The sequence below is a fragment of the Varroa jacobsoni genome, unplaced genomic scaffold (assembly GCF_002532875.2).
Source record: "Varroa jacobsoni isolate VJ856 unplaced genomic scaffold, vjacob_1.0 scaffold_53, whole genome shotgun sequence".
Classification (NCBI taxonomy): Eukaryota; Metazoa; Arthropoda; class Arachnida; order Mesostigmata; family Varroidae; genus Varroa; species Varroa jacobsoni.
This window is the reverse complement of record NW_019212955.1, coordinates 1-12,238: the sequence shown is the minus strand read 5'-3', so window position 1 is coordinate 12,238 and position 12,238 is coordinate 1. Positions and strand designations below refer to the sequence as shown.

General features: G+C 39.3%; 2 protein-coding genes across 6 annotated transcripts; one reads left to right on the top strand and one right to left on the bottom strand.

Moving 5' to 3' along the window:
- Positions 1–338: 338 nt before the first annotated feature.
- Positions 339–6,611, bottom strand: LOC111260911 (uncharacterized; the record flags this gene model as incomplete). Of its 3 annotated transcripts, none has more annotated exon segments than XR_002680633.1 (8): positions 339–2,776; positions 3,171–3,528; positions 3,695–3,899; positions 4,118–4,312; positions 4,590–4,762; positions 5,331–5,597; positions 6,031–6,335; positions 6,490–6,611. XR_002680633.1 is itself a non-coding variant. In XM_022834022.1 (7 exon segments), coding segments are annotated over 7 exon segments (1,353 nt in total), but the record flags the coding sequence as incomplete, so codon positions are not given.
- Positions 6,612–8,705: 2,094 nt separating this feature from the next.
- LOC111260923 (uncharacterized) lies at positions 8,706–12,096 on the top strand. Of its 3 annotated transcripts, none has more exons than XM_022834040.2 (3): positions 8,706–8,828; positions 9,605–9,865; positions 10,453–12,096. In XM_022834040.2, the coding sequence occupies exons 2-3, from the start codon at positions 9,656–9,658 to the stop codon at positions 11,866–11,868; spliced, it is 1,626 nt and encodes a 541-aa protein (XP_022689775.1). In that variant the 5' UTR covers positions 8,706–8,828; positions 9,605–9,655; the 3' UTR covers positions 11,869–12,096. The 3 variants fall into 3 exon arrangements, with proteins under 3 accessions (XP_022689775.1, XP_022689784.1, XP_022689793.1); XM_022834049.2 differs by having other exon boundaries at positions 8,707–8,858; XM_022834058.2 differs by lacking the exon at positions 8,706–8,828 and adding an exon at positions 8,902–9,045.
- Positions 12,097–12,238: the final 142 nt, after the last annotated feature.

Sequence of the window (12,238 nt, the reverse complement as noted above, 5' to 3'; positions counted from 1 at the left end):
GAAGCGATTATAAATGAAAATCCTATCGACTTAAACATATAGGCATTTACTGTAGCCTCAATCAACAATGAGTCCATATATGATTTTTCAAAACTTACGCATTTATTAACTTTTTATTAAAGAAGTACTTTGTATTGGTAGAACATGCTTTAAATGCTAAAAAAGCTTCACTCAATGCAGATACATTAAAGCCAGCATGAATTCTGGTAGAACTGCACATTTATAAACAATACCTTAACTTAAAACATTCTATTGAACGAAAAAATGGTACCTGTCTAGCATTCATTATATATATATATATACGTGTGTGTGTGTGTCGAAATAACAACACCATGATATATAGCGGTAACAGACGACTTTGTGTTATCTTTTATTTAGTTTGTTTTTAGTTTTTCTTATTTTTTATTTCAAATGGCATCTTTCACACTTTATTCATCTCTTTTTCTCACTTTCTACCCCATGACTACCTCAACTTTGTACAGCATGATGGTTTTTCTCTCAAGCGTTTTTGCGGGCCTACGATTCCTACCCAGCAACCTTTTGAAGTCACCAACCAAGTGATTACAGATTGATACGCTATTACCGATCACTGATCTGGGTAAACAAGGAGTCATCCAAACGATTGACTACCGATGTAAAACTGGCTTAATCTCACATCTTTAGACGGTTGATACGGTTTTGCAAAATGAAATAAGTACTTTCTCCCTCCCTGCCATCTTTCATGAACTCACGTTACGGCTTCTTTTTTTACCACTTACACAGTGTGGAAAATTAAACTGCAACGATTATTATCATGGGCTCTTACTGTCCATAAGCTTGCTTATTATGCAGCTCACATTTTATTCGATTTATCCTGCTAAACCTGCACACGAAAAAATGCGGTTTTTCAACTTTATTGCTACTTTTCGTGAAGCTACTATTAAGCAAGTCACGTTACACAATGAGCCATAGGCAAAGTTGGCAGTTTCCTAATTTAATTAATAATGTTTATACAGTTTTAAGCTGCGCTCAGAGCAGCTACCGATGCCCAACTCCATCTTTATGTGTATTAATAATAATGACTATACGATCGCTTGTTAAATCCTTCCAACAATAGCCATATTAGCTGTCATATAATTACTGATACTGTTCACGCATCATGAGATATTACGCATTTTTTCACGTGATGTAACAGCATAGCAGTAAGCTTGGCTACCGATGGCCTCTTGTCAAGTGTTTTTTTTTTTGGAGTAAGATCCGTACACGGTCTTACCGATCCTAACACCATATAGTTCATCAAGATTCGCATCGCAATTTCGCTTCCGTGCGGAAAATAATGGCAAAGGGCGTGGGCGTCAAAATTAGACAAATTAGTTGGACATCAACGCGGCTGAGGCATATAGGGCGCAAGGCAAAAGATACGGTTAATACATTGGCTCTCAGCCAAATATATTCAGTGCTAACTGGTAATGCCCGTTCGCCAGTTAGTCTTAATTATAATTGCCCGACACCTATTTTAGAATGTCCAGATAAAGTAACCTAGCTCGTCTGGCGTCGGCACTCTTTTTTTTTTTCAGTTTTGTAATGTATTAACAGTATTAGCTGATCCTGATACTAGATGATTTGCGGTATGGTAGTAATCTTTCATCGTTGTTAAAGAAGTCTATTTAATTCAATACATTTGCTTAACTAGTCGCTGTTTCTCATAAGTTTCTGCTAAGCGTAGTGCATGATATATACCCACCAATGCAGTTCGGCGGGGGTCTCGCTCGACTGTCGACGAGTGCGAGACGGCAAATAAAATATTTGCCATCATATATACAAGACGATATATTCTGATTTCGTATTAAGCTTTTTAGCCTACGTTATTTTACATAAAAAGCTTCTATTACAACAGGACGTCATTGAATTATGTCAACAAAGGCCAACCTTGTTGCTACTTTCGGTAAGCAGCCCTATTAATTTTCAATTCGGTTCTTAGATAACATCTGACAATATTTCATATCAACCTTAAACACCTCGTGTTTAAGAACAGTTCTTTAATAAACAAAGGGGAAAACAGAGAGGAACAAATGTAGCATTGGGATAGAGTTTAACAAACACAGCAGGCTTGAAATGTGGGTGACAGATCCATAAGTATTCCGTTGGGGCGATCTCACCGAAACAATATTTTTACCTACCGTGCATTCGTGGCGTCTTTCATCTCACTCGCATCTCCTTCCCACTCTCCACTTGTTTTCAGCAACAAAACTAACTGCGCCGTTATCGTAACCGCTAAGATATTAGCTATTTTATTGCTACTTTAAGCAGGTTAACTCACTCTCAAATATCTATAGTCTTGACACAAGAGGCTTGCGCACTAGTTGTTCTTAGCATAAACTATGATATGTGTACATACTAATATACAACAAAACAATGGACATTTAGTGTAGCAAGTATTTGATACCTGAGCTCTTTCGCTGTTTTTTTCCTTCATATATATTTGTTAGTGTGTGTGTGTGCGTGTTATTGTGTTTGTGTGTGTGTGTGTGTGTATGTCTGTATACTTTTTTTGGCATATATTTTCTCCCTTATTCTTAGCCCTGTCTATTGACACTTTTTTTATTGATTAGTAAATCTTTAAGTGGTCAAATGATATATATAAATCACTCCAGTGCAGCCACGTAGAATCTCCGCTATTGACGTCCCGTGAAACGCGGTCCTTCCTCGCAGGTTTATGATAACGTGTTATAGCAGCGATGGATGATGAACTGTCGGGGATTTGTATACGGTACATTTATCATCTCTACGTGTGTATCTGTACAACAAATCACGCAACCAAAGATATTCTTACCACTATAATATTCATAATTGAATAATTCGTCGTGAAAAAAGAACAGACAAATTATACGCATATAAGCTAGGAAGCAAAGAAGCGCGTAAGTAAAGTGATTGAAATAAAGTACCTAAAGGTACACTTCACTTTCAATGCCACACTGTTATCGTATAACAATAAATTGATGCAAATTTCTCAATATTTAGATTCAACTAGTTTGTTCTTCCTTTGTTTCTCCGTAACATTTTTGTTTTACTGTTTACTTTTCAGTTAACGTTTTGTTAGCGGCATGTTTGCACGCACTTTTCAGCATGTGCAAGTGGGGAAAAGCCAGCAGTATTGGGATGTGATTTAAAAGTAATCAACGTAAACGCACAGTGTTAGAACTATACGAACAGCGCGTCTTCCCATCCTAAGTGATAGGTCGTACATAGAATGATACGATTTTTGTTGCCGCTCAGTCTGTTATAGGATGATTCCCACTATTGGCGGGTCCGGTAGTTCGTACAATTCGCAAAGCGGTTCCTCTTTTAGTGATACTCCCATAACTTAATCTTGAAATAGTCTGATTAAGATGAGATGGTAAAGTGCTCACAGGATCGTGTAATCACATAGGACACAACAAGAAAGTTTATATAGAGGCACGATTTACTCCGACTTGAGATCTTGTTTTACTTTATACAGCATCAGTTCCATACAGGCCTTAGCATCCTCGGCACTGTCGTGACCGTCCACTGTAATCCGGTGAGAAATCACACAGAAAAAATGAGTACAATTATATCATGCTCGCTCGTCCGTGCGAGAAACCAATTAGAGTTTACGACTTGGCGTCAAAGGCAGTCATTTAAATTAATTTATAAGATCAATAGATAAGATATGCCTAAGCGTTCTATATCGTACCTCCATCCTGAATAATCTTTTGGCAGTAATCCTTTAGAAGATTTTTAAGTGCTCTTTTATAGGGTAGGCCCATCTTATGAGGGAAGACAAGTGACGTATCAACCACTGTCGAATGTATAAATTTGAGAGCTTTTAAATCAGATTCGAGGCTGTGTCCTATCAAGATCGTGTCTGCTGAGACCAGGGCTAGCATGGCAGCCTGAACCTGTACAAGAGGAAACAAAAGCGTAATGTGTTAGTTGCACAAACTAAAACTTCAAAGTGATTTATAAAGACGTTGAAACTGATGTGCTCAGGCTTGGCATATCGTTTTATACGTTTTATAATAAAACAAAGCGTCTATCTAATCTATTGATCAGTCCTTCTACATTACATCCGGGGAAGTAGGATTGTATACATGTTAAATATGTAGTGAATGCTTACCTCGTGTAATTCCGTCGTTACTGATTCCAGGTCCTCCATTTTAAGACCACTGAATCGAGTGTTGTAATCAAGAACAGGATTTCGAGGCTTCACTTTTGTTTCGTAGATAGTCCGAAGATTCATGTCGACCATCGAAACACGGGCAAGTTCCGTGCCTCGGGTAGTGTAAATCATTTCACAATCAAGTGCGTACACCTAAGCAGGACGCGACGCAATGGGAGACGATAATGATAATAATTGAGAAACTGTTTAGCGTTTTTTTTTGGGTTTGCGAAATACTTAAGTTTTCATGAAGGATGAACGGAAATCATGCGTGACTTTTGTTATTGCTCAATGGAGCGATTGCGATATTTATTCTACACTCCATCTAAGTATCTGCATTAAACATCACTCATGGATTACAGAAAAAATTGAGGTAACTGAATCTTCTATGAAAGCACAATCCGATATATATGATAGGTATGAAACGTGCCTTCTTAAAATTGTTTGCAGCCGCGGGCTCCGGAGTCAGGGTTGTCATGTAGCCCCCGTCTTCTTTGAGTATTGGATTATCAAATACGTGACCCTTAGCCACACTGCACCCGTCAGAACCGCTCTCAGCATCACAACATGTGTACTGTTGCTCACGAACATTGCTTCTTTTCACTGTAACGTTATTTGCAACATGGAGAAGTTACTTAGATCGTTGTGCTTATAATATTCGGTTCCATTCTTATTGGATGTAACTCAAGAGTGTTACGTAGAATTCAGTCGAAAATACCCAAATTCTTGTTTTTCTTTCTGAAAGCACTTCCTAGCATGAAACAAACTTACCTCAGAACTTAAGGGCAATAAGTGGGCAATGAGGAACTGCACTATTTCTCATGTCATAATTTTGTATTCAGCATTTACCTTCCTAATTTCTATCTGAAAATTCGCTTCCTCTCCTATATAAGCAACGAATAATATGTGGTGATCGAATCCTATAGAAAAATGCCTGCAATTTAAAATGATGTAGAAACAAATTGGCAGTAACTTCTACGGCAAGCTATCTTTAAATAGAGCCATCTATGAATTAATAGTCGAATATACCTATACGAACTATATCTATACGACTGCTGTACTATTCTCGATATGTACTCGTCTTCTTCAAATCGAACGTAATACCTATATGGTATGCCTGTATTGTCCAACTGCTCTACCAATTGTAGAACAGTGTTTATTATACACCCACCATGACGCATCCAATTTTTGCCCCAGTGATAGACGCACTCTTCGTGTCGTAGGTACATTCCATCCCTATCAACAAAATAGACTTTTTTACATCGAACGCAGGTTCTTTCGTTGCCCGTACGTGGGTCAGGAGGAGCTGAAAGGGCAGCTTCATGCCGAAACTCTGCTTTACCTGGTTTCCCCTCGCATGGTCTAGGAAAACCCATTTGGTCGAGTTCCGTTGACTTCATAAGGTATTTCTCACGCATATGTTCGTAGAATTGCTCTTCTATGTAATTCCCAATTAAGGGCAACAGGCCCAGATAGCGGTCAAAACACGAGCGAAATCGAAGAACAGCGGCAATGAAACAGCACAAAGATTATGACAGTTATTGTGATACGACACAGCTGATGCTTACAACAATGGTTCCTGACAGACTGATTTGAATTTCATACATATAAAATTTAAGAGAAGGAAAATTGAAGCTATTAAATTTGTCACCTTATTCTAGACCTTGAAAATCCCGTCGGATGGAATTTACTGCTGTGCCCTGGGGTATTGCGGTTTATAAGCTAAAGCAAAAGGCCCTAACCTATGAATTATTTTCATTATGACAGTAATCGTTTGTTAATGTTAGGGTCCAGATTCTATACAGAACGTTAATCCTATAACCTAAGCTTAGTGAGTCGACGGTATTACCTCTGTTACAATATGTACATACCTGTCATATTATCTACCGAGGTATTCCTGCGGAAGCGGTGTTTCTCGATTGAAAAGGACATTTTTTTTGCTTTTGCTCCACCAAGAACGTCAGCATGAGAAACTGCCTGTGGGGCCGTACTCGAAGGACCCAGCTCACCGCTTTCCTTCTTTAGACGCATGATAAGGTTGGCTACCAGGTTGGAATAAACTCTTCTGTCCTTTGCGCGGCCACACACGTCACGTTCTTCATTCAGTGATTTCTCGTAACTTTCTTCATATGTGGTGCAAATCATATTATTTAAATCGATCAGCTTATCCAGTGACCTGTTGATAAAAAAAAAAGATGTTTGTATAAGGCAGAATAAATTAAAAAGCAAGGCAAACAATTAGGTCGGGAATTGTGACACACTGCAACGACTTGAGTTTGTCAGTTCAGTTTGCAAGATATGATGCAACTGATAAAAATAACAATACTTACAGTTGGCGGAGATTAACGGGAACCTTCATATTCGAATCAAATTGTATTCTTGGGCGCGGGGGTGCCACCGGGTTGTCACTGGGGCCCAGTGCTTTCGCTACATGGGCCACTCGAGCAACTCCCTATACATCAACAGGAGCAGGCAATGAAATGTAAACACATGCAACAAATCGAGGCATCATATCATATAAAGAAGAGGTATACAGAATTAGTCAATAGTTCTGAGGTTTCTAATTGTCAATTTTGTATAATACAGAGAAAACGCGCGATTCGGTGTTCTCTTTAAATTATCTGTGGGCGATACTCATACTTCATATTGTTAAATTCTAGTAAATCTACTATAGTTTCCTCAGTATGATTTGAACAAATCCACGGTTTCTACCTTGGTACGAACTAAATCGAATAAATTATAGGTAAAGATGTCAGGCATATTCACGCCGAAAAATAAAATATCGCGCAATATGCGCTGACACAATAACGATTGAATTTTAGCAATAATTAGAGAATTATTGTTGAACCGTTTGTTGATTCTAATTCTGAAATTAATAGTGAAACATTTTAATATTCAGTTATTATTAATCCAAAGACTCAGAGTTTTCCTGCTTTACGGTGCGAAATGAAATAAACGGGTTCAACATGACTGTAGCTTTCAATTAATAAAATGAATGATCTCCATAGAGTTGAGTCATTTTGCATAAAAGCACATACGAGCGCAGCCTATTGCACATTCCTTTCTCCTAATAATAATAAATAATCATCAATCCTATTTTGCTTTTTGTTGCAAACAGTAAATGTAATTGTGCACCCTGTGCAGTACGGTCTTGACTGGAACCAATAATGGATGCAGTAGCTTAACCTCTGTAGCAATTGTTAACTATCAATTGATCAACCTCATCTCATTTAATTGATTTAAACAAAATAATTGGCAGGTCAGGAATGGAATCCTAGTTAGAACTAGAGAGCAATATAAACATAGTAAACTGCTGCTTTTCTTTCGAATTAGCAGCAGACTTGCAACGGAACTAAAAACATGAAAGAACTGCATCTCAGGATGATTTCATGAAATCCATCAAGTCATAGTTTGCTTAATAGAGCCAGATAATGTAAATATTTCCAGTGAAAATGCCGAAGAATCGTTTAAAAATTAAATACTGGAAACACTGTATAGCTAGAAAACCAATGCAACGAGAGTTGTTTCGTTGCTTAGCAAAAAGCAAGCTATCTTGTCGAAGGAATCGAACAATGGGGTAAACCCCAACATAGCATCGTAATTTGCAGCACATTCATGTCAACTGGCAAACGTGAATACCTACTTACAAGATGCTTAATGGGTCACGCATGAGTTTTTCTTTGTGTCCATACACTGCACAGACAACGTGACTCACTGGCAATGCACATTGTCAATGTAGCGACATAGCAGGACTCTTGACAGATATTCTATTGAGGTTGCCATACTCAACCTTTTCTGAAGAGATTGCGGTAAAATTAAGGAGGTAAGTGCGAAATGAATTATTCTGCTGGGGATCCTAACATTGCAAAAAACGACTTGCAGTATCTCAACACGATAGCTTCTTAGACCACGTATAAAGCTCGCTTTAAAAATAAATTTTTAGTGAAAGTAAATTTTCTCGTAACATAATTCTTTACTAGCAAATTATAAACAAAAAAATAAACGTAGTGTATGTTTCTTAAACAACAAAGCTTTTTTCATGGAAGGTGTGATATAAGAAGCTTAAATTAAATGTATAGTCAACATCAACTGGCGCTCGGCGTTGACATACGGAGCGTCCTGAAGATATGCCCAAAAAGAACAGTGCCGCAAGTGTTCCGACTGGTTGGAAAAAAATCGCTATTTCGATCAAAATCCTCCCAAACCTATGAAAAACAGATCCTTGCTATAAGTGCAAATTACTGACGGCAGTTCATAAATTTTTAGGGCATTCTGTATATAAGATCGTCATACTGAATGCTTCACCATCTGGCCCGCTCTATACAAGGATCGATTTACAAGATGTTATGATATCGAATTTGTAACAGGATGCCAAAATATGTCATTTCGTAACATCTCTTTTTGGTTACCTAATCCACCTATGCATGTGTAAGTAATTAGTCGTGGCCTGCTCGCTACAAGGCAACGTGACGGCGCTTTCCACGTGCACGTTGTTCGTAAAAGGACGCTATAGTGGCGCCCTGGTGCGGTTGTGGGTCTTGTGCAATGTGGCAGGGTTTCCACGAGGACAAGCACTTGACTGTAACTGCAGGGTGAAGCAGCTAAGCCAAAGTATCCTAAAGACACTTGTCTCTGCCGTGGATAAACGTTTCGTTGGCTACATATAGCTGTACGTATAAAACAGACTCGACAAAGAAAGGTGATTGTGGAGGTCCGCTAATTGATAAATGTTTGTATTGCATATTCGATTAACTGGTGTAATGTGACGAATGTGGTAACAAAACCCTTCAGCAAGATTTCTTATGGAGTAAAGATGACTAATTCTCCACGGATTCATATCGACGGTGGCCGTTTAGGCTACACTCATCTGCGGTCATACGACTGCGGTTAGTTGCCCTATCTGGCTAAACAGTTGATAGATGTAGCTGAGCTCCCACGCAACTAGTCTGCGGTATAGCAGAAGTTATCGACATTACTCAACACAAGCTTCGCTTTTTTGTGACGATAACGTTACGCAGCATTTCTTAAATAATATTCTGCATTTAGAAGTTCTGTCCAGCATTTTCTTTTTCACTGGTCCTTAATTTTCCCGTACTCTTACGTCATTCAAAAGTTGGTTTCGTTCGCGACTACCAATCATTCTTTTGCACTTCAAGTTGTTTTTACGAAAACTGGAACCTGGGTCAAACTCGAATTCTTTGGCACTCATTTGTATGTGCATAGTGCATAATGAATGAACGGGTACACTTTGTAAAAATGGCTACCGAATGTGTTTGTGAATGTCAAAACGAAAAATTTACTGACTATTTTCACTGAATTTAAACTAAGCTGCTGCCGCACTGAAACGCAAAATGTGACCACGCGGTATTTTAAAGTACTCACAAAATATGAACATTTTATTGTCCTTTTATATTTCTTTCTTATCCTTGAATGTGTCGTATAAAGCATTCACTCGAAGACCTGTGAGCGCGCTATCTACTTACTAAGCCAATTAAGATGTCAAACCAGCCCGACGACGAGTTGGCACGGCTTAATTATGCTGAACTGAACAGGGATAATGATGCCCGCATTGCGGAACTTCAGAACACCATTATGGCAATAACCGGGTACGCGAAGAAGATCGAAGAACAAAATATAGAGATGTCTGAACAGCTAAGGAAAACCGAGGAATGCAACGAACAGCTTCAATGGAAGCTCAGCGAACACGTAAGAATGAAGACTATGTTCAAACTATATACTCATTTTTTCATGCTTTCCTTTGTTCGTGAATATTTTGCATTGCAAATGAATAAGTGTAGTATCAGGTGCAATAATAATATAATCTGTCAATAATATTAATAATAACAATAAATCCTAGATAGGTAGTTCTGCTTGCAAGATGACTTTGCCCGGACTTTGAGATGTATAAGTAAATTGCTTATAAACGATAAGTTTACATCCAGTGACACAACTGTTGTATTGATAGTATTTAGACGACGTTACTACCTGGTAGGAAGCAATTGTTCAAGCAATTGTAATTTTCATACATAATTTGGATTGTAAATACAAGAACGTCAAACCCACACTGACTTGCTTGTGAAATTTTAGATTGATTTTTACAATATCGCTATAAATTTCGACGCATATATGAGAAATGGCAATACTCTTCATCGTTATTCGATGGCTAAACCTGAGTTAGTTATTGATGTCTCCCGATTACTTCGCTGCTACTTACGTATAGAACAGAACATAGTCATGTTTATTAAAATCTAGAGTTACTTATTCTGTGATATGCAATTTCGCTCCGAATGCAGGAGCTGTTCTTTCAAACACAGATGAACTTGCAAGGACAGCTCTACCATGCACGCGTAAATCGTGAGAAAGCCGAAACCCTTACAAGATGCCTACGGTCGGAACTGGAAGCTAAGGAAGGTTTAATCAAAACACTAGGCATGCTACTTTCAAGCAAAGAGGATGAGTTACGAGCTCTCGAAGAGACTAGCGTACGTCGAGTTCAAGATGTGATAAACAGCGGACGCGAGCTTGCCGAGAAATCGCTTCAACAGATTCGCACTCATATGGCTGAACTCAACGAGAAAAGTCAGGCCGATGCTGAACGAAGCCACGAGAGTACAAGCTGGATGCTTCGCAACTACTTGGAACAGGTGGAAAAACACGCGGAACAAACTATCGCACAGAGCGCTGAACTACAGAAATATGCGGAGCTTTTTGAAAATTTCGAGAAGACAAAAGTGCAACTGCATGAAGCTATGACTCAATTGGCGCACTTAAATCCACAGGAGCGTAAATACCAACAGAGTCAGCAGCAGTGGCCATCGCCAGGTGAACGTGGAGTCGACGAATGCTGGCATTTGTCTACCAAACCGATTTGGTCTGAAACATCGGTCTCGCAGACCAGGTCTGGAGATGGCACAATCAATGGCAACGATTATAGCGACAATAATAACTTCGCAAATACCATGTGCGTTAGTGGAACTACTTGCGATGGCAAAATTACACCTACGCTTGATGGACGCATGCATACCGACGAAACCTTCCGCTTCGATACAGTTGAATCTTCAGCAGTGCCACGGTCGGGACTGTCGCAGCACAATCTAACAAATCAATTAGGAAGTGTAAATAATGTTGGAGTTCAAACATTGTCGGGTGGACATCAATCCCAAACCTTATCCCACGCCAATATCACTACCAGTGTAGGTATGCAGACGTCAATGCATGGTGTTTCGCAATCTACAAATACCTGCCCGACCTTCGCACCCAGCCGGGTTTGTTCCGACTTGAATCGTGACGCCATGGGTCAAACAGTTAACAGTATAAATCATGCAATAACCGACAGGATGCAAACGACACCGACTTATCCGTACGGTTTAAACAATCATTTTTTGGCGCTTGGACGATTTCCAGAGCCCTACAGAGGACCCACTCAAACATCGCCTGCCCCAGCCCGGGATACGTCTTCGTTTCCGAGTCAAGGCACGTTGTCGACTTCGAGTCGCACGGAGGGACATCGTTGGCCATCAATGGACTCCACAAACAGCCAAACCTCGATTCCATCTCTGTTCTATAATTCGCGAGTGCCAGAGGGAACTACCTTTGAAGAAGAACAGCTGCTTCAGCAACGCCGAAGACGACAGCAACACCAGTTGTCACTTCATGATTCCGAGACCTCTTCGTTTGAACTAGCTTCTCATTCCCATCAGGAGAGCTAGTGAACATGAGTGGACTTGTGATCTTAATTAACACTTTTATAGCCGATGTATTTCAAATCTTACCTCTCGTAGATCTTACTACCACTATTATAGCTTCAGAACAAATACGACGCATCCTCTTTATAAACATAGTACTTGCGTGAAGTAGATGGGAGCATTCGGTGATATGACAAGTGGTCGGTGTTCATAGATATAGATAGACTCATGAATAAATATATTTCACTTGGAGCTTAGTGGTTTTACATTAAGCCATGTAAATACATGTACATAACGGCTTTCGACCATCGTGAAAGTACAGACAGTCAGCAATCAATATGACATCGAAACGGGCCTGTAAATCGTTCATATCATTTTCTGCATCCCAACGAAG

Bases quoted from the DNA above. Each gene is read 5' to 3' on its own strand.
- LOC111260923 (XM_022834040.2), top strand. From the start codon at position 9,656: ATGTCAAACCAGCCCGACGACGAGTTGGCACGGCTTAATTATGCTGAA. The intron at 9,866-10,452 runs GTAAGAATGAAG...CTCCGAATGCAG, and splicing joins AATGGAAGCTCAGCGAACAC to GAGCTGTTCTTTCAAACACA.